The sequence below is a fragment of the Pagrus pagrus genome (assembly GCF_965226575.1).
Source record: "Pagrus pagrus genome assembly, chromosome: 22".
In the NCBI taxonomy this organism is placed as follows: Eukaryota; Metazoa; Chordata; class Actinopteri; order Spariformes; family Sparidae; genus Pagrus; species Pagrus pagrus.
In genome coordinates this window covers 19,911,914-19,934,056 of record NC_140204.1, presented here as the reverse complement: position 1 = coordinate 19,934,056, position 22,143 = coordinate 19,911,914, and the positions used below count along the sequence as shown (strand labels likewise).

Genomic DNA, 22,143 nt, shown 5'->3' with positions numbered 1-22,143 from the left:
CTACTGCCTCAGTTAGGAAGTCACTCCCCTCCACCCTTTCAACCTCTCATTCAGTCTTTCCCCAAAGTATTCCTCCGCCCTTTTGTGCCTCAGCCTCATCCGAGGTTTTTGCTTTCCTAATGTGCAACATCTCTGTTTCCCCGGGACGCCTCCCTGCCAGACGATGACGACTGGAACCTTCAAAGCTGGTGCCGGAGCCTTCAAAGCGGGAGCCCTGAAATAGTTTTGAGAGTATCTAGCTCACATAAATGAATCAAAGCTATTCTCCACCCCTCCCTTTATCCATTTACTTTCCTTAGTCCCCATAACCTCCTTAAACTTCAGATGGGCTCCAGCCCCCGGCAGACAAACGCAAAACTCATCAAGTGAACTAACAAACAACAACAAAATAACTCTCTTCAATTCTTGATCAGCAGAGGAAAAGGAAAGAGAGGTTTGACAAAGACAACAACACAGCAAGGAGGGCGGAAGGGAAGGGGAATAAAAAGAATACAATATGGGCTGTGAATTAATGTTCCCTGATGAAACAAAACATAGATTCGGATGATGACACTCACTTGCCGATGTTAACGGGCTGCTCTGCTGTTATTTTTCTGAGCGGTTAGCGCTTTTGTTAGTTGAAGGCTCCTCTTTGGAGTGTGTGCTGTTGCGAAAAGGGCTGCATTTCCATCATAATAACAAGTGAAAAGAGTGAACTGTCACAGGGCGCTTCCTCCTCTGGCTGTGATGCATGCCCCTCAGTCCGGCCTCGCTGTGCTGACGGATGAGCAACAGAATACGTTTCCCTCAATGCCAAAACAAAGCCTCAAAATATGGGATCACTGCTGTGACAGAGAATGTCACAGTCCCGTTGCTCTATATGTCGGCTAGAATAAATATCATGGCCACATTAGCAGCACTCTCCCTGCTGTTTGAAACAATGATGATACACTGAAAGCGCTTTTAGACAATGGAGATGAAACGTATTGACTCGATTTAAAAGTTGGACGAAATTCTTTGCAAATTCATGAATGTACCAGAGCTTCAAGGCTTTGAAAAGGCGCATTAGTTGTTTGTTTTCCATGAGATCATTAACCCCTAACACTGGCAGGCAGAAGAGCCTGACTTAGCCTAGTGCTGACTAAATGCAAACTCATGATGGGAGCACAAAATGTCTTCCTTTGAACAACCATGAACAAAGGGGAAACACAATGGAGAGAGAAATTAAGTGAGAGCTTCTGCGCAGCCAATAATAGCCTCGTAATTCAGGCCAAAATAGAACTACCATGATTATGGTAAAACAACAAACGGGGGAATTAGCACACTCCCAGCAGTGACTCATCGGGTGTTTGCCCTCGTTTAAAGTCTGTATGTGTAATGATGTTGCGTCTGTGTTTATCTTGGAGCCGAGGCATGACTTATAAACACCTCCACATACTTTCCCGGCGTGAAGTGTTCTCCCTCTGTATCCTGCCCAATACCCATGCTCACCCGCCATACCTGACTGGCATTCTCATATTCTGCTGGCCTCGATTCAATGCAGGCATTCACAGCGCCAGGAGCTACAATGGTAGACTAACTGCAGAGCGCTGGATGCTCTTAGATGGAAGATTGCTTGCCTCGGGAAGGCTGTTTGGCTCTTATTGCCTTTTAGACCAGAACCTGACTTAATCACCTAGAATAATGCAGGCATGCTCTAAATATGAATGTCATGATAAATAAACCAGAGCCCCTACAGAATTTTCTATAAAAAACAGTTTTTAGTGGCACACTGTGGGCTGGATTAATGAGTATTTCTTTTTCCAAAGCTCCCTCTTTCGCTCTCCATTGTGTTACCCAGTTTATCCAATAATTCAATACTGTGAAGGTTCAAATCCAACACCAAGAGCCCCCTCCCTCCCTCAGATCACAGATTAAGGCCCCTGTTCCTACCTGAGGGGAAACGTTCGATGACGGGCTGGTTGTCCACCTGTAGTGTGGCGTTGCCGCCACTGCGTGTAAATCGCACCACATGGTATTTGCCGTCGCTCACCATCACCGCGCTCTCCTCAATGATTATGTCGTCTGTTCCCACGTTGAAGATCACGCCGATCTTTCCCCGTTCCTATAGACAGAGGGTAGAGAATGTGATGAGAAAAGTACACGTTGAACAAGGATTATGCTGACATTTGTTCCCCTCTGACTTGATCTTTCTGGGAAACCGATACTTTTTTGGAAACACTCTTTGGTGTGAGTAAAAAGTTCAACCGACTCATCACAAGTTTTTACTTTCTGCTCATTCTATTAAACAAAGCTGCCTTTATTTCCACAACTACCACTCTCTCTCATTGGTTTATAGTTAAGATGACTCCTTTACTGTCTAATGTCTCGCCCCAATGTCCTGCTTCAAACACAGATACAAAATGTCAAGGAAATCTGATACCAGTTCCAGGAATTAGAGCCTTTAACACTGAAATATGCCACATTTCAAACATTTTGATAATTCTTTACTCTAGCATCATGTCTCTAGAGATGGCAATGTAGGTCTGTCTGTCAGTCAGTCAACCACCACACAAACTCAAAATACTGAAACACTATTAGACGGATTGCCATGAAATATTGTACATACATTAACAGTCCTAATGGGATAAATCCAACTGACTTTTGTCATCCCCTGACTTTTACTGCCTTTCTTTAAACTGATCCCATTTGCCTTGGGTGTCCACAAAGCCCAAGATGGATCAACAGTGCTCTTGCAAAATAGTGTGAGAGGTTTTCTTGTCTTGGTTTGCTTTAGTTAACATTCAGCTAAAATCCCTGCTGTGCCAGAGATAAACTTGCATTTTAAAGGTGCATTTATGTAGACAACCAGTTGCGTCGGCACCCGTTAGCTAGTTGTCTTGTCATGTTGTCCCTGCTGCTGCTGATATGCTTATTGACTCCTGACCCTGTCATATCCCCACACTGCCCCTACTTTTCATGTGCATATTTCATCATTGCGAATGTGTAGCGTTGATTTCTGAGGACAGGTACAACCGACGCTTCAAACAGACGCAGGGTATACGAGGCAGCAATCATATCTTCGGCCTAAGAATTGAAAAATTCTAATACACCTTTACAGGTTTGACTAAAAATATAATATTTTTTTTCAGGAGGTACAGACTACAAAAAACCCTGTTACTGATGTCTCATTTTATTTGTTTACCCATCAATATGCTGTTGAGAGTTGCTAGGTTAGGGCTGACATCACATAATGGGGATCCTAATAATAAAAAAAGCAAATCATTATGTTTGTGTGTGTGTGTGTGTGTGTGTGTGTGTGTGATGGATTACAGTGATGCAATCGAATTGACAACTAAACTGCAGTGCGTTAAATGACACATGATACGGTCGCTCCTATGGCAAAAATCAAGAGATATTTTCCCTGAGTCACCAAAAAGGCCCTCGCTGTCTGCAGTGTGATGACACTGTGAGCATCAGATCTCACACACTTCAGCTTGGTACTTGTTGAGGACTCAGGCACCTTTAGTATTCATTAACCCGGTAACCCCCTCCCCTCTCCCATCTATTAGTGTTGACAGCCGCCCACTGCTTCGAGTTTATTACAGTCAACCGCCTACTCTACTCTCATCTCCCACCATCTCTCTGCTCTCCCTCTGTGGTTCCTGTCCTCAGTCCCAGGAAAGGTCAAAGTCATTTACAGAGTTACAGTCTGCCAGAAAGGCATAGAACAAGGGTGAGGGAAAGAGATAGAGGGAGAAACAGACAGAGTACATACCAGACAGCACCATTACAGACAAATTCTCTGTCTGGCAGTAAATCTTCTGTTGCAGTTTTTTCCCGCACGACCATAAGATCCAGAGCTGCGACTGCCTTGTTGCCCGTAACATTGGCAGGAACATTTCCTGGTTGTCACTTCAGGTCAAGCTCATTTGCAGGGGGGGTCACTTTTGCGCGCTGCTATCTGCCCATTGCAGCGACGACTTCATTGATTCTATTATCTCATTAGCTATGTGCATTTATTTAGCCACCTTCCATATGCTGAGATATTCAGAGGTGAACGTGTGGCTTTAGCCCGCAGCGGTTTTTCCATTATTCATGGCTGATTAAGTATTTAAAAAAGGAAAATAAACCACCCTTATGTTAACAGAACTTAAAATAGCAAGTTAATTGAGTAAATAAGTGCAGAGGTTGTGCAGTAAGTTAATGAGCGGTATAATCACAGCCAAATTTATGTGCATTCTAACCACTCTTTGGTGTTGTATAAAGTGGTTACAGTATTTAGCCAAGGCCACAGAATGGCCATGCTCTGATGACAGCTGCGATTAGGGTATTAATTGAGTGTGCTCAACTGGAGGTGCAAGTGGAAGTCCTGGTGGCCGTGATTAATGCTGGAGAGGGAGCCACAGAGTTGAACAGGATCCCTGTGTGGCAGCACAACAGGAAATGGACACAGCTGAGCGCTCTCCTACACCAAGATCAGAACTTAGTTAGACCAGGACGAGTTCCTCAGAGTGGAGCTTGATGGACTGCTCAGCAGATGATCTCATTCTGCAAAGAGGCTTGAACGTCTCAAATGTCAAAGTGCTCCCAGCTTCTTCGGCACTTAATCAATTGATTCATGTTATGAACTGACCCGGGCAGTCTTTCTGCCTACTCTCCCTATGCATGCTGCAATTCAATATTGATTCCAAGACATGAATATGAATACAGTCAGTGAGCGATAAGTGAGGTGCACTTGAATGAAAATGTAATCAAAGCTTTGACTAGCGATACCTTTTGAGATACTGCGGCAAGAAAAAAAAACAAAATGGAGAAAGTGAGTGAAATGCTTTTGGGACGATCTCCATTACGACCCACGCAGTAGGAAGCTTACAATAATCATGACACCTTTGCCTGGAGAATTAATTCAATTTGCCAGGGCAAAGCAGAATGAATCCATGCTATTATGACCGAAAAGCAGAAGGGAGAGTGAATTTGAGTGATATTTACAGAGAGATTAGCATTTGTGTTCCGCAACATTAGGGTTCTTCCCGGTGCTAAGGGAATGTATCGAGCCCATTACGGTAGGAAGCCGCTGGGAACCAGTGCTTTTTTAAAAATGATTTTAGTGTAGCGGTAATGACATTTTAATGGCCGTTTCCCTTAAGCGAACATATCTCTGGAAACAGAAGGAAAAAAAAAACCTCTTTGAATGACTGGGAGCAGTCAAGCCTGCAACACTGAAATGAAGGGACTGGTAGGTAACTGACAATAAGCCCTGGCTGCTCTTTAAACACCACTGCTTCTAAACTGCTGCTTAGCAGACCTTAATCTGCTACAGCTGTCGGCTAATGTCAGTAGTAAGAATGTTATATTTTTGCTCTTTTATCCAGAGGTTAGCTCATCTTACATTTCTTTCTGTGGGTCAATCAGTGGTGTGGGTAGGGGGTCCTCGGGGGACTAAGAAAAGAGCTCTTCCATATGATGCATTTTCAATTACATCTGATTAAAACCACAACTGCCTGAGGAGGGCAGCATGTCTGAGGTCCCGAGTTCAATCACAGGTAGTCAGTGGTAGGGGGTTGGTTGGACAGACAGGCTGGAATGAGTTTCAACTTCGACAAAAATCCATTTTAGTTTTCTTGCAGCGAGTTTCAATGATTTTATTTGATCAGAGGGGAAAGCGAGTTAAAAAAACAACTTCCTCTTGAATAATATTACAATTACTCAAGCACAAACTTGCCGTCCTTGACAAATATCTAAGATCTTGGTGCAGCAAAAAAATATGTTTTCCACAGAGTAGAAACTGCTGATCAGCCTCTCACACAACAGTAAGTTGACGCCAGAGTTTAGCTGCCAAAAAAAAGTTGGTGTAATCCTCTCATTAGAGTCTCTCCGTCCTTTTTCTCAAAGACAGAGAAAATTGGCTTTGCGATTCTGTGCAACAGCCACGGACGGGAAGGAGCAGTGCTGGAATACGGAGAGCATTTCCGTCTGAAATATTTCAACATGACCTTGCAATGTGCGAGCGTGCGTCGAGGTAAACGCCGTTGCCGAGAGTGGAATGAGAATGAGGCGGTGCCGGAACGAGGCTGCAGTCGGCGGGTGTGCATCAGGGTTATCAAGCAGCCTCACAGAGCTCTCGCTGATCACGCCGAGCAGAAAAGGAAGAGGGAGCGGAGGAGGAGGAGGAGCACGGGGCAGAGAGAAACAGTGCGCGATAAAAGGACAGAGGGAACCTTGATGATCCTCCTGGGCCTCAAGGTGCTTTGAGTTCAAAGCTCCTTTTGAAGATGTCAAGATCTCGCTCTCTCTTCGCTGCACACACTGCTAGTCAACTAAGAAGGGCAAAATAGACAAAGGGGGAATGTGAATGCAGTTTTGAAGGATTTGTTCCTCAGTTTTTATTTCTTTACAAACAGCTCAATCGTGATGCACCCCCTGCAGCTTCATCTCCACACACATCTTCCCCTTGATCTATTTGCATTTCCTCAACAACTTCCTGCATTTCCCCTCGTAGATCAGATACACGAGCCAAACAGAAAAAAGGCAAATTAGAAAAGAGAAAAGAACAGAGAAACAACGGAGATGCGGCTGCTGGATGGACCGGAGGGTGGAAGACAGTCACCGTTGTTTAAATCAATGCAGGTATTTTGCATTCTGCTGTATCAACGCGCCTACAGAAACAGTCCAGAACTGTGGCTGACCAGTTAAGGGATTTGCTGATGCTTATGATTCGGTTTGACAGATTTCATATTAATAGTCCTGTGGGTGGTGCAAATGCAAACTATTCATCAGCTTCTTTCTCATTTTCCCAATAATGACCTATCACAGCATGTATCTGCTTGAGCCTAACTCGACATACCAGTGTAAGTATGCCAAGCTGCGCTATTTATTAGCTATTTATTATGAATCAGCCAGTGGAGAAATGACTGATGAACAGATTTTTACTGGATACCCAACAAAAAGCAATCAATTTTTCTGCCCCTTTTCACTAAGGACACACACATCTGATATCACGTGGTGTAAGTCAGATTAATATTTCATACGGTGTTACAGCTTGAGCAAGCATTTCCACTTACATGGCAGCTCTCCACTCTAATGTTACATTTCATGTGCAATTTGTAGCTACAGATTGATATTGGTGAATATTTTTTCTGTAATATCCCACAGCCTTCTGCAGCTGAGCCAGATATACCATCATACGGCATCTCTGCACGTCCCTTTTCAGGGTAATTCTGGCTCTATACGGCTAATCAGCTTGTCAACATGTATGCATAATGCCTGCGAGAGGAGATCGGCCGTGGCATCTGCTACAAGGAGAATAGTATAGCGGGGCTAATCTTCCACTCCGAAACTGCACCGTTATGTAAGAAGAAATAGGCTGTTGCATAACATGTAGACTCCTCGCTGGCTAAATCAGCCACTGTCCGTTCACCTAACGTCTTCAGAGTGTCTGTGACAGAGAGAGGAAATAGTCTAAGGGCCTAACAGTCATTTTGGAGCAGGAATACTGTTATCTAGTGCTCACATTTCATGTCTTCCCCTCTCAACATTCACCACGAACGACACAGGGCTCATACACACACAGCCACATGTGTCAGTTTGATTTTGGGCAGCAGGGGAGAAAGAGGAAGTCGGTGACAAAACAGTCACTTTGCAGAGAGGATATGCTTGGTTTCATTTACCACACCGTCTCTCTGTTTCTGCTCAGCCAACTCATTTGTATGTGTTTGCTGTGATCTCCAGCAGTCACCTTGAGAAAGTTGCCCCCCCTCCCACCATCTCTTCATCTTAATAGCACTTTATCTCCTTCCTTCTCTCCCTCCCTCCAACTCTTTCGTTTCTTTGCCTCTTTTCAACGACAGTGGTCACGGCCACCCATTCTTCCGTGCTTTGAAAACGGCGAGCGCCCGCTCTGACCGAGAATCGGATCTCATTGAAAAATTGATGAGTTAGACAGATGTGGTGTGGGTGTGCGTATATGTGTGTGCACGTCTGAATATGCCTCCCATCTGAGCATGACTCACACGGGGCTTGCCCATTTGTCCTGGAGTACACGCACACTGGAAGCGGGCCAAAATACTGCAGAGGGAAGCTGCATTTACGCTAAAGAAGGAGGAGGGGGTAGAAAATAAATCAGCCCAAACATCATCCTCCATAATCCTGATTATGTTGTCATCGACCACCGAAACTCTTCATTCACTCAGTGTCTGCCTCCAATCTTCGGCACCAGAGAAGCTACAGATACACAGACATACAAACACAAACACACACACATACAGTATATACTGATTCATGCATGATGTGCACAACCAAGACTGTTGATGGATGGTGTCCTTCAGCACAATGACCGTCAGACCTGTAGCTGTAGACCTGAGTCCCACTTGAACCACTTACTCACACACACACTTATATGCAAACATGAGAATGTCCTTGGGTGAGGTTACACTGCCACACACACACACACCACAGCCTTGTTTACAGAGCTGCAGAGTGCTGTGGATACATACACACACACACACACACACACACACACACATACAGGCATGGGGATTTGTGTGTGCGTTTTCCTTACAAAGCCTGCTCTGTGCCTGAGGAACAATTAAAAACCATACACGTTAACATTACCATTTGTTTGTTTAACATGTTTACAGTACACTGCTGTTGTGCCACACATGTAGACGAAAACTAGAATAAAAACAATGCATACTAATAAGTGCTGTTCATGCCCTCCAGCCGGTCCTGGAAACTCTGACTCAGCTAGTGACCTCCCTTCTCTCAAAAGTAGGTACTGTCTGGATAATTATGCAGTGGGACATTGGTGCAAAAGAGTGCTGCAGGACGACAGGAAGTTAGCAACGCCCATGTTCGCTCAACAAAGAGCTGATGGAATTTATCCTTTGGATTTTGAGTTGAAAAAAGCTTTATGATACTTACACGTTCAAGCACCTCTTTCACGATTTTTGAAACATAACTGCAATCGGCAGAAGTAAAAAGCTAACGTTAGGCTACAAATGAACAACACTGCAGCCTAATGACTTCAACGTCGCCACACTAAGCATCCTAAGTGGGAAAGTTTGAGTGAGAATGTGAAGATGATTAGTGAGACGATGAGTCTCCGTGTTCGTCGTGAAGCCTCTGTAGTGTCATTTAGTCACTTATTAGCAACTGCCTTTTTAAAGACACCTTAATTAACGCTTTAACATTCACAAGTGGGGTATTTTTTTATGTTGTAGAACAAACATGGAAATCTCTTAAGCTCGTGTTACCCACAGGGTGTTAGGCATTTAACCAAAAACTCAACTGACTTCAAGACAAAGCAAACATAAAAAGTGCAAAAATGCATACTCGTCTTTGGTCCTCTATTACTGGCTTTTAGCAGGTAGTGACAGGTAGAGTTCAGATGGTTTATCAGACCTTTAAGCTGAAAAACATCTCCCTGCTTAACAATAAGCTTAAAGATACTAAAAGGCTTCATTGAGCTGAAGGGAACTGCAAAGTTAGATGAGATTCTCTTTAGGTTCAACACTAAAAGTAACATCTTTCTAAAAGTCATTTGTTCATTGCCACCTTGCTCGTGGGTAACAAACCTATGACCTTTTGGTTATATGAAACCATTTTTAAGTCCACTCTTTGCTTTTCATTCAGGTCTGTACAGTTCACGTTCTCCACTTCAAAAGAGATGAACTTGCTTTCAATAAGCCTTTTAGCAAAAAAAAAAAAAAAAAATGGAATCATCATTTATATTCCTGACTCTTTGCCAAGTGACGTGCTAAGACAGAGTAGTGAAACCTGCACATTTCAAACTGAAGATCATCGTTTCATGTCAAGGACCTCTTCAAGTTGCTAACCAGAGATGGATGGAGGATGGAGGAGATGATATAGAGAGAGGACGAATGTACAGGGTAAACAGAGCACACATAAAAGTACATGCAGGATGATATAAAGAAAGGAACAGTGAAAAGAAGTGGAGGTAAATAAAGGGAGAATTGGTAAAAAAAAAGAGGAAAGTGAGAGGCAGAGAGCCACAACACTGGAGGTGTGGGGGCGTATTCCTTGAGGCAAAGCCAGGAAAGGATCTTTGTTACTGTGGCGGCAGAGATCGATGTCCATCCACCCACTCTCAACCCCTTTTCCAAATGCCCTGGTAGGCCTGGACACCGGTAGATATTTGTCAGTTTGGGTGACTTAATACAAGACAAAGATAGAGTAAAGTTTCCCATCCACGTCATTTTATCCTTTTTGTCTCTTTCTCCTGTATTCAATTATCCTTTTGCCTTTACCAGCTCCACAAAATCCTCCATCAATTCACTAAACACTAAGATATGGCAGTAATCCCTGTATCTGCCACCAAACCTAATTACACAGACTACGTTTGGAGGGACAAAGAGGAGCAGTAACTGATGACTGAATGACATTTTATCAGTTTTGTAAAAGCCTTAGAAACTCACTGTTTCTTCACACTACTTTACTTTAATATGACTTCCTGCCAGTTGTGTCTTTGCTAGCCTAGTTCCAGACCTGTAACTTGCTGCCAACATATCCTTTTTTTTTTGCCAATTGAAACACTAATAAAGTGAAACTGAAATGGCAATTTAGTCATTCGAACAATACAACCCTCAAAATCAATTTTTGACTTTCTCGAGCAAGGAAGTGCGATTGCCTCACCTTCAGATGTCCTCCATTATTATTTCTCTCACTTTAGCTTTTACCTTTTCTTCGCTTTTTCTCCTTTTTCTCAATGTTCTAATCTGTCTGCCCTCATCACCAGTTCTTTCACTCCCCAGAGGCTCATTACCGCGTTGACTGGAGTTGCTAACATGGGTCTGGTAGAATCCAATTGATCCACACTCTCTCGCGAGCGATCTGAGAGAAAGAGTTGATACCCAGGGAGCTCCGTGTCTGATGGAGAAAGGTGCAACAACTCGAAAACAAAATAGGTTTGTAGATCATTCCTGCCTGGCAGCAGAAATCTAGTCAGCACACTGTGAAATGAGATAGTCGAGTCCTTGAATATTGCGCTTAATCTGTTTTTTGTTTGGTAGCTTTGTACAATAATAATCCTATCTGACATTGTATGGGTTAATTCTGTGGCACAGTGTTAACTTTATGTCTTACTTGATGATGGAATGAGGCCAAAAAACTATGAATGCATGAATAAATTACCATGACTGTGCTATTTATGCTCACTGAGACATAAAAACGCTTAATTTCGGGGGATACAGACGGAAAGAGACAGTGACAATAAACTCTTCTACAAGTACTTTCTGAATCCATGAATGCTGCCTTCAAAATAACACAACTCTATTACATAGAAATGTAATTATATTGCACCTCCACAAAGTGCTACATTGGGCTCCTAAGATGCACTTCATACATGCTCAAGCCAGTTGAAAATGTTTTCCTAGCAATGTAGAGTTCTGTTCTGTACCCGAAACCAATGGGCATGAATGATTTAAAAAAAACAAGAGACCTGTTCCAAAAATCATCTTTCTTCTGTGATGATTATGATGCACCACCTGATCAGGGCTGATGGTGAGTCCACTTCTACCTGGGTGTTAGACATTAAAACACAGACCTGAGACCTGTAGCAATGAACCAGGACCCAAACTGATTAGACTGCATGTAATTCTCACCCCAGCTCGACCCAGATCGAGATTCAGTCACAAGGAACTGAGTGTTCTGTCACAACCTCTACCCCTGGTCATCTCAACCCTGTCTCTTAGAAAGTCAATTTAAATTGTAGTGAATTGTTTTCCCTATTACCTGGCAGCAAACGTAATTGCAGCCTGAATAGTGTTCAGAGGCATCATTTTACAATTACCTACCACACCACAGAGAGGAGGTCGAGGTGGTTAGTTACTATCAATACTTGCTAGGTGCATTAATTAACATTTAATGTAAATGAAAAATAAATCTCTTTAAACTAAATATATATGATTGTTAGAACTTTATAAGGGTAGCAACTACATACACTGTAGGCATAAAAAAGTAGAGTAAATGAGATTGAATGTGACTGTGCAGCTTTGATAAAGTGTTGAACGTTAATATAACTAGTCAGAGTTTTGTGTGAAAGAACAAGGCAGAGATGGACAGACAGACAGACAGACAGACAGACAGACAGACGGGCAGCGGAGGAGACGCTGTCTTTTCATCTCCAGTTTGCACATACAATTTGTCATGCCTGAGTATACACTGTGAGAAAAAGCTGAAATGGGAGATTGCTTCTTTTTGTCTTTCTCTTTTTCGATGTTTTTACACTTTGACTCTGTGACTTTGTGTGTAGCCATAGTCAAGACCCGTGTATAAGTGTTTGTGTCGGTGTATGTGTGTTTGCGTGTATTCTAGAGCACCCTGTTCCTCTCTGTTGAAGAGAAGCGAGGCCGGCAGCTGGCTGAAAATTGAAGGGAATGACTGTGACCTTCGGACAAAATCAAGAGCAAAGTGTTTTCTGTCTCTATTGTTTTATCCACTCCTCTTCACTTTCTGTCCTCGCAGCCGTGCTCTCCCTCTCCTACTCTATCTCTTTCTTCCCTCAGAACTGCACAACAGAGGAAAAAACGGGGGCATGGATGTGTTTTCTCTTTATTTTCTCCCCCTTTTTCTCCTTTGTGCTTTGGAACCACCTTCGATTGAAAACAGCAATGGTACACATTGTACAGTTTGTGGTTTACACAGACTTTAATAGTGCACTTTTCCTGGCATGGTAAAGAATAGCTCTCTCTGACAGTAAGAGCTGTAGAATAAGTGCCACGCTGTGCCTCCATCAAAAGACTCGAACATGTACCATAAAATACAGCAGCATGAAAAGCTATACATCTGTCATCAATACAAAACCCATACTGGAGTATGCTCTGACAGTAACAATAGGGTCTCATTTGATCTGGACTACAGACTGTCGGGAGATGGCTCAGATTGCCCTCTTTCTAACTCCTCCATTCTCCTGCTCTCTTCATTCTCTGCCATCATTTGCTCTCTGTTCAATTTCTTTTACCTGCCTTTTGCTTCTCTCCATATGCTACCCTAACAACTCTCGAACTGTTTCTCTCCCATTTATCCTCTCCCTTTCTCCCTCCCCCGCCGTTCTCTTTTTTGCCTTTTAGTCTCTGCAGGCAGGGTGTGGGGTTAAAGCCCAGTAGAGAAGAACGGTTGCCGAGCACACGGGCTAATATTTGCCCGCCGCTAAACTGAGCAAACACGGATAAAGCGAACACAATCTCTTTCTCTGTCCCTGGCTGTCTGCCTTGTTGTCCTTTCATTCCCTTCCTGTCTGTCCTGAGCTGCTGCCGAGCTCGCTGCTGGTTAACCAGTGCACACACAATGCACATGTTGTTTTTGAGCAAACCACTGGCCGTGGGATAAATCTGATACCATAATCCGATAATGGTGTATGCCTTGCTACATCAGTGTGTGTAGTTAATTAGGAACACCTGTGCAATCCAATCAAACAGGCCTGCAATAAACCTTACCCTGGTAAAGCTTATGATGGTCACTCCCTGGTGACATTAAGTACATTTCCCAAACTATTCTAGGAATTATGTTGAGAAGATTCTGCCCTCATGAAGTGGGTCCAGTACTAACATTCAGTGCTAATGCAAGAAGTACTGTTCTCTTTCTATAGCAGGGCAGGACGTAGGGGTATGGTGGTAGGGCAGTGATCATGGTCTTCTCCCTAACTTTAACCTGAAATAATGTTGTTGCCTTTTCCTAACCATACTATATTTGCATAACCACGATCTTTATCTTATTATAAAACTGTTATATATTATCATTATTATTTATTTATTTTGCCCATTGTTAATTAGGATATCAAAAATTCACCATCTTAGTTGGAAGACTTAATACAACGCCGCGATGCACTGGAGTTACTGGTGCTTTGTTACTCGAGTCTTATTATCACTTTACAATACATTAACAGAAAGGTAACTCATGTAAAGAGCCACTTCTTGACATTTTATTTCACCCAGAAACCTTGAAGCAAATTTGAGCAAAGAACACACAACGTTTTAACTGGAAAATAACTACTTTGTCACCAAGGTGATTCACTTTCGAGGCTGCGGCTATCGGTGTTGCCTCATTTTATTGAAGGTGTTTCATATATTCTGTCCTTAGCTGGACAAACTTGGTATTTCATAACACGCTAGTTCATAACATATTCATGCGTGCCAGGCCACCTTCACCCCTGAGCACCTCTATTAGAGCCAGAACTGTTGCCTCGGGTTGTTAGATTCACATCTGTCGAGTGCTGAAGAGCTCGTTCTGTTCAAGGCTGCTAACTGACAGCATTGGCCACGTAAACCACTATAGGCCTAAAACTAATAAACTAAAATTCTAGCTTTGTCTTTTTGGTGAGGAAAGGCCTGAATGTGCATTGGTAAGTATCCATGAGTTTGTGTTATTAATGAGTTAAGAGCAAAGTGATCAAGGGGGCTGCGACTAACGACTATTTTCATTGTTGTTTAATCTGTGGCTTATTTTCTCTATTAAACGATTAGTTGTTTGGTCTATAAAATGTCAAAAAACGGTGGAAAATATCGATCAGTGTTTCCCAAATCCCAAGGTGAAATCCTCACATGGCTTGTTTTGTTCACAACCCAAAGATATTAAATTAACTGTCACAGAGTAGTAAAGAAACCAGAACATTTTAATACTATTGTACCTCAGGAGCCAATAGTCTGCCGGCCAATAGTTGCTGCTTAGTCCTTTTAGTTACTAAACAGATCGCCGAATTCAAGTTTGTCTCTTAAAAGACGAGCTTCATTGCCTTGTTAACTCACCGTAAAACACAGAACATTACTACTTTAACAAGTGTTTTTTCTCCACATTCTGTTGATAGTGTGAGATCATTTTGTGTGTTTTTGAGTGTTTTAACAGCTACAATCCTGGCCATTTTACAAATTGACCCTTTAATAGCCTGGAATAAGAACTTTTTTTTCTGTGAATTAATCATCAAAACATCTAAAAGTTCACAACTAATCTATTAAATCAATTAACTGTTGCAGCTCTGATTATCTTGGGGCAAGCTTGCAGTAGTGCCTGAGTAGATGTAGTTTTAGGAAAGGGCAGAAAAAAATAAAGTACTATCCTACCACTAATATTGCTAACAATAATATTATTTCATAGTATTATACATTATTAATAATAAAAGTTTGTGTTGAACAGGTCAGATGCACCAAATTGATAAAGTAACCCAAATTGTATTTCACTTTCATAACATAACAACCTGCCAGCAACATAGAAGTCACCTTCATTTAGTCCTAATTATCTTAATGGCTGTCAGTCACACATCATAGGTGATGTCCAGGTAATTCTGCATGACCATGCCAAACATTCAACAAATAAATAAAGATGATAAGATTTAAGTGAAGACCTTGATGTTGCCTTTAAGTGTTGCGCTGCGTGGGATTTACGACAAGTGACAGTACTTAAAAACAAGTGGAATTCCTTCACTTCACTGCCTTTTCTAAGAGAAACATTTCTCACTTCAAGCATGAATGACAATTTATGCAAAGTTAATGATGGCAAGTGAATGAATATATAATGGCTGTGTAATGTTTTGTGTTTGTGAGCGTAATTCCCTCTGCACATTCCACATAATACTCAAGCGCTGAGGCTCAGATCAATAAATATATGAGGTTCGAATAAAATATATACAAGCAGAGTGTTAAGCAAAAAAAATCCTGTCAGATGTGAAATTTGATTCATAGATAAGGATGGAAATTAACCATTTAACATGTGAACCGCTTATGAAGTCAATTAGTCGGATTCCTTGAAGTGTTGCTCAGAGGGGAAAGGTAATTTGACGATGACATTGAATAGATACAGTACCCAACATTATGTTACAGTATGCAAACTGATGTGATGATTATTAATAACTGCTGCTGTAGATTATTATGATGCCATTTAAATTCTAGCCCCTAAATAAATTGCTTGTTAAAATCTACAGAGGCATATGAAAATTCAATGAGCTATTAGAGAGAATGCTGAGACAGTATTGAGAAAACGTAATGGTTCAAATTTAACCTACTGACATCGATTGAACAATTCCATCTGTGATGTAAAGAACAAAAGCAAAAGTTAAGTGGCCATCAACAATCATCCATTACTTCTGTATGAAGTTTACAGCTAAGTGTCTGAGAAAAACTTAAGTGGGTAGACACAGGTTTGCTGTGAACTAACAGGGCGTTGTATATTAAATAGCAGCTAATGATCTCATATAGGCTCACAGCTGGGAAGCACGCACGTATATATTAGCATATTAGCATGCAGCAAATTGCTACATATAGTGAATAATAAAATGTATAAATTACTTTATTCCAGCCTCCACCATGTGTCTCGCTGGGGTCAGTGCGTTCACAATCATACATGATGTGGATGAAAAATTAACGCCGTATTGTTCAGCTCAGTCGAAGCACATGCATTAATATTGTACCATACATGGCTCACGTCATAGCCTACTTATGTATCAGATTCTGCTTATGTAATAATAGATGAATGTGTTTGTGATTCTTGTTTTTCAAAGGCAGAGGTAAATACAGCAGAACACAGAGCTAATGTTGTTTGTGACTGCATGCGAGCGCTTAAAAAACAGCATTTTCTTTACAAGTGACAGTTACAAAGTTGCTCATAAAGCATTGAGGCTGTCTCCAGCAGTGACGGCTGTGCGCGATTTTTGTTTACAAGGCGGCATCGCAGTCTTCAAAGACCTCAGTTTGAACTAAATAAAAAGAAAGGAGAAAAAAAAGCTTTCCGCTCCATCTCTCCCCGAGACTTACAGTGGGGGGATGTCAGGGTGCACATCTTCTTTCTAGCCGAGAGGAGAAAAGATACAAAGTGACAGGGCAAGTCTGGACACACACAGAGACCGCTGACAACCTGCTCACACCTTCCAGGCCATTAACAATTGTTGTGTTACCAAAAAAACAGTCCTCATAGTGTAACTGTCCAGTGAAGACCTCAATCCTCGTATGTGTGTTCTTAGATAAGTGACAGGATCAGGCTGTTGGTATACTATCTTTGTGTTATTGTCAGCAAATCACATGGAAAGTCCAAAACCAATGTGTTTGGCTTTCTCTCAATATTTTGCACTCTTCCAGCCTGTATGTGGCTCTCAGCCCAAAGCCCATTTCTATTGGAAATGTACATCAACCTGTGACTGATATATGGTGTCAATTGTAAAGACGCCTCAACAATTTCCTAAAACGACTGGTTGCTGTAGTTTTCAACAACTGTCCTCAAACAGCAGGAAGTAGAACATTTGTTGGAGACTATTTTCAGCGCTGGATTAGCTGCAATGCCGAGTATTTATGGCAGCAGGATGTTGAATGTGAGATTAAGTCAGAATAAATTGCACTGTGTCTGTTCATGATAATGAGGGAACGTGTCAGCCAGCGCAACAGCGTGGCTCACTGATGCATTTTTAATAGTTCTTGGACAACAGTAGAGAATAAGATACATCAGGCTACGATACACACAGTACCTGTTGCAGGGATCAATCGGGATATTTTACAGGATTTGTTGACAACATCATTATTCTTTAAAGGTTAACTCTTTCCACTCATCTAAAAATGGTTGAAAAATGTGTTAATAAATGGTTTATAAAGGTGGTTTAAAAAGCAACAGTTAACTTACAATTTGCAAAGGTTTGATTAACTAACAGTTATTGATGATAGTTATTATAGAGTGTTACCAAAGTATTCCCTAAACCCTTTTAAAACCCTTTCATCTGTGACATTTTTAATCTGATTTAAATGTATAAAACTCTGTGGTTAAGCATTTACCTTAAATCACTTAAATCACCTTCATTTTGTTTTTCACTGTAACCAGCCAGTTGCCACCTTCTTTTTACCTTGCTAATGTGCTTAAAGGCACATTAAGCGTATCACCGATTTGAAGTCTCACTTTATTAAATGCCCGAGGTGTTGCATTGACTGTCCTCAACTCATACTTGCTTTGTATGATATTTCTGTTTGAACGGAAGTGTACTCGTACATGTGTGGGTGGCTCGCATGCCAGGTGTGACCCAGGCACTCCCAGCAGGTGATAAACGCTGCTGCCTGACAGCCGCAGGAGCTCTTTCCTCTCTCACAATGTCACCATAGCAACTCTACCATGCCAGTTCAAAGCGCCGCCGGCGCTGGTCGTCAACCGTGATAAATCGCGCCCCAAGAAAATGATAGGGCAGTGATATTGAACGCTCACGGCCGAGCTTTCAATTTGTTTCTCCCCTCCTTTTTTACTGTATGTCTGGACTGGACGTGGCTGAAGTATTACTAAAGCACACACGTATACACATATTCAATGTCCTTAGAAGAACTAATGGTTACCCTTAAAATGGAGAGCAGGGAATAAATGTAAACATCATTCTGATTGTGCTGTCAACTAGCAGCAACAATTTTCAAAAGTGTCAGTCTTTGGCTATACACACACACACACACGCACACACACACACACACACGCACACATAGTCTTCGAAAATACAACACAAACACACTCCATTACAGATAGAGCTCGCGGGTATACAAACTAGCCTTGCACTACTCTCCTCTCTTCTTCTATCTGCAGTTACTTTCCTGAACCCAGCTACTTTTTTTGCACTACAAAGGCCAAACTTGGTGAAAGAATATGTTTTCCACTTTAGCACAGAATCATCTGTACTTTGAAAAATTGTCCTCCCAAGGCTTTACTACACCCTGCTGTAACACGAGTAAAATCACTTAAAGAAAACAGAAATTTTAATGATGTTTACTCCCTTCAACTGACATCTTGTTGGCCTTCTTAGATACCCTGCCATGAACAGCCCGAGTGCTGACAGAGAAAGGAGCAAAAGTAAGAGGCATTTGTTTTTTAGCAAACATTTAGCAAGAAATGCATCATCTTCATTCATCCATGACCAGGTGAACTGTAAATGTTTCTCAGCTCAAACACAGGAAACTCTACAGACACCCCCTCCAGCAAATATCCTGTGCCAATAGGCTTCTACCTTAATTGAAGGCTTGTGTGCCCTGCTTGTGGCTGGCTTCTGATTTCCTTGCTGCTGGGTAAGCCCACTTTGGTCAGGTCACTGGAAGGATGCCAGCATTAACTGTGTGCACATATGCCCATCTGACCTGTGTGCACATGGAGCCGTCTGGATGACCGAATGGGGGGATGGAGGCAAAGGCAAGTAGGTCAGAGAGAGGTCAGATCCCTCTGGTATCTGGTATCTACTCAGGCCTGGCCCTGCACTGAGCATGACAGAACGAACATTATGGTAAATGTATAGAAACATATGGGTGCTGACTGAACTGTGTAGACTCACGCAAGGGTCAGGACTGGTTTAAACTAATCAGTACGGAGAGAGCGCACACACATAACCACACACAGCAGCTCTGCTGGACTCAAGGCTCATGTTTATATGTGCTAGTATGAGAAAGACACACACACACACACACACACACACACACACACACTTACAGGATTTATGAGGCTGCGTTGTTGGTTATTTACAGGTGGTGCTCTGCTCTATTTACTGTCCATAACTGCAGACTGTTGGCCTTGTTTAGCACTGCTGGGGCAGAACCACTTACTGTACTGTCAGTGTGTGTGTGTAAATGTGTGTGTGTGTACATGTGTGCCCACCTTGCAGCTACAAAACCCACCTCCCTATAAATCCAAGATGATTTAACGTGAGCCCCTATTTACTCTCACTCCTTGCGCGTGTCGCCCGCTCCACCACACATCTCCGAGGCGTAAAACATAAACGCCACTCCACTGTGCCAGCTGAAAAGGCTGAGAAAAAAAAAAAACCTTTAAAGAAAAAAAAAAGATATCACACATCAAATATCAATTGCAGGGCACCCCAACGCCTTCCACTTCTCTCATTACTGCTTTGAGGAGCGTGGGAGCGCATACGAGAGTCTCCTCACTCGAGACTCAGACAGTACGCACTCACACCCGCTCGCCTCCTTTCCCTCCGAAAACCCTAACCAGGCATCTTATCAGCCAATCAAGCAGACAAACCTTCCTCAGACTACACAGCTCATCACTCCCCTCAATAAATGTCTTCAGCGGCGGCGAAGGGACGATGGATGGAGGGAAGGAGTGGAGAGGAGATAGGATGAGCCGAGGGGGGCTAAAGTGAGCAAATCAGATTAGGAGGGGATGCTAAAGGCAGAAGGACGTTGAAAGTAAGGATTGCTTTTTTTTTGCTTTTATTAAGTCCACTTAACAAGAGAAAGTCCACAAACACCAGTGATTGAAACTCTGAAATGAACATTCGCCTCTAAACTGCTTCATGTTCATGTCTCCTAGCACACTAAGAGAAAAGGAAGGACATTTTAAAGTGAGGGAAGTATAGCAGCGGTCAGACAAATGTAAGCTAGATGAAAACTAAAACACCTGGATGTTACATCAATCAAGGTGTGTTAGATGTGTCTTGTTGAACTTATGATGAAATACCAACATTTTTGTGACACAAGACCCCATTTTTGATACAATCTGTGGCTCTCTGTACAGTAGTTTCTGATAGACAGACAGACAGACAGATAGATAGAATTCACATAAAATCACATGATGGTATTGTTAGTGTCGGGCAACCACAAACTGGTGCTTGCATGCCATTTCACATAACACTTACACTGTTAACTGTTAACACCATGATTCCTTAAAGCGTGAGGTGAACAGTTTCACTACTTAACACTTTATCTGTTGCATTTCTGACTGAATAGCTGTTTAAGGAGTGTCTACTGCCCCAGTGGTGGATGCATGTGCCATTTTGAAGACTCAATGATCAGCAAATCAACCAGGACTGAAATCTTAATGAGTGCTACCTCCTGTCTGCCAACTCTGTCAAAAGAGACGGATGTGCATACGGGACAATCCTATAAAACTCTTCATTATGTTCAATGTCAAGATTTTCTTCATAACACGCTTTTCATCTGAAATAATTCCTGTATCTCCTATGCTATAGTTTGATATGCTACCAATATAATGTCCATGTACAGGAGATGCCGTAGGAGAAAAAAAATAGGACACAATGTTTGGCTTTCATTAATGCTCTGTGCGCTCTCTTCTTCATGTCACTGCATTTTGACTGAGATCATGTAATACATGCGAGCGTGCATGCGGAAAATCTTACAAGCGATTTGTACGGGAACTCATCTCCAAACCTTCAGACGCACAAATGCAAAACACAGATGCGTTGACAGGCCATAGCCGACTGTGTGCTGATGTGGGCTGTGCAAGTCACGGCGTGGAAATCCAAACATGCAAACATCACTGCTGCGTGTCGTGCTCAGGCTCAGGGCACAGCCATTGTGCATGCTATCTACTGACATCCAGAAGTAATTGAATTAGAGATCCATGAATACTCAATATACAATACAACCCTCTCCGTACTGCTATGGTAAGACCAAAAGCTATGCTTAGGAGATAATGTGGAGGCCACTGAGTACAGTACAGTTTGTCTTGCATAAGGTGGTAGAAGGTTGGAAACATAAGCAAGGGAAAACATACAGCACACTCTCATTGAGATGAGATCAATGTCAGCTATGATGCATCACGCTATAATACACTCAGTGGAGCCGATTGAGTCCCTATGACAAGTGACAGGCTTAAGAAGATGAGCGATAGGTTTTAAAATGATGGCAAAAAGAATAACAGCTACTATATGGATCCCAAGGGAAGGAGCGATATAACTGCAGGAGCACATGTGAGTTGAATTTACTTGGAAGTAGAAGCAAGGCATAGCCTGAGGTAATATTTGATCAAGAGCAGTCTGAACATGTGGAAAGTGAAAAAGTTGAGATGCAAACTATATGCTACAGTCTGAAAATTCACTGTTTTTCTTCACCCCTCCTGTGACCACTGAGCTCAGTTTTGAACATCATCTAGGAGAAACACGCTCTCCTGAACAGCTAGCTGTCTAAAGTATAAGAATGAATGTGTGTGTTGTGTGTGTGTGTGCGTGCGTGCTGGTATGTGTGCTGAAGAGATACAGCCCGAAAAAAAGTGGGAATAGACTTGAGCTGACAACCAGCACGCATCATTGCCTATCTCACACACAGACCTCACAATACCTCAACCTCTGCTTGAGCCTTTGCGCACCTGACACCTGCCCCCCGCTGCAGCAGCCACCTCCTGACGCACACCACCTGCTGCCTGCTCACACACGCACACTGATGTATTAAGACAGGAACACACGCATGTGCACGCGCAGCC

At 42.4% G+C, this 22,143-nt stretch overlaps 1 protein-coding gene across 9 annotated transcripts in view; it reads right to left on the bottom strand.

Moving 5' to 3' along the window:
* Positions 1 to 22,143, bottom strand: part of nrxn2b (neurexin 2b) — a 665,374-nt gene that overhangs the window by 45,514 nt on the left and 597,717 nt on the right. For all 9 annotated transcript variants that reach the window (XM_084343882.1, XM_084343879.1, XM_084343880.1 and 6 more), the window contains one exon: positions 1,912 to 2,083. In XM_084343882.1, coding sequence (XP_084200008.1) covers positions 1,912 to 2,083 — 172 coding nt within the window. The remainder of the gene's footprint in view (positions 1 to 1,911; positions 2,084 to 22,143) is intronic.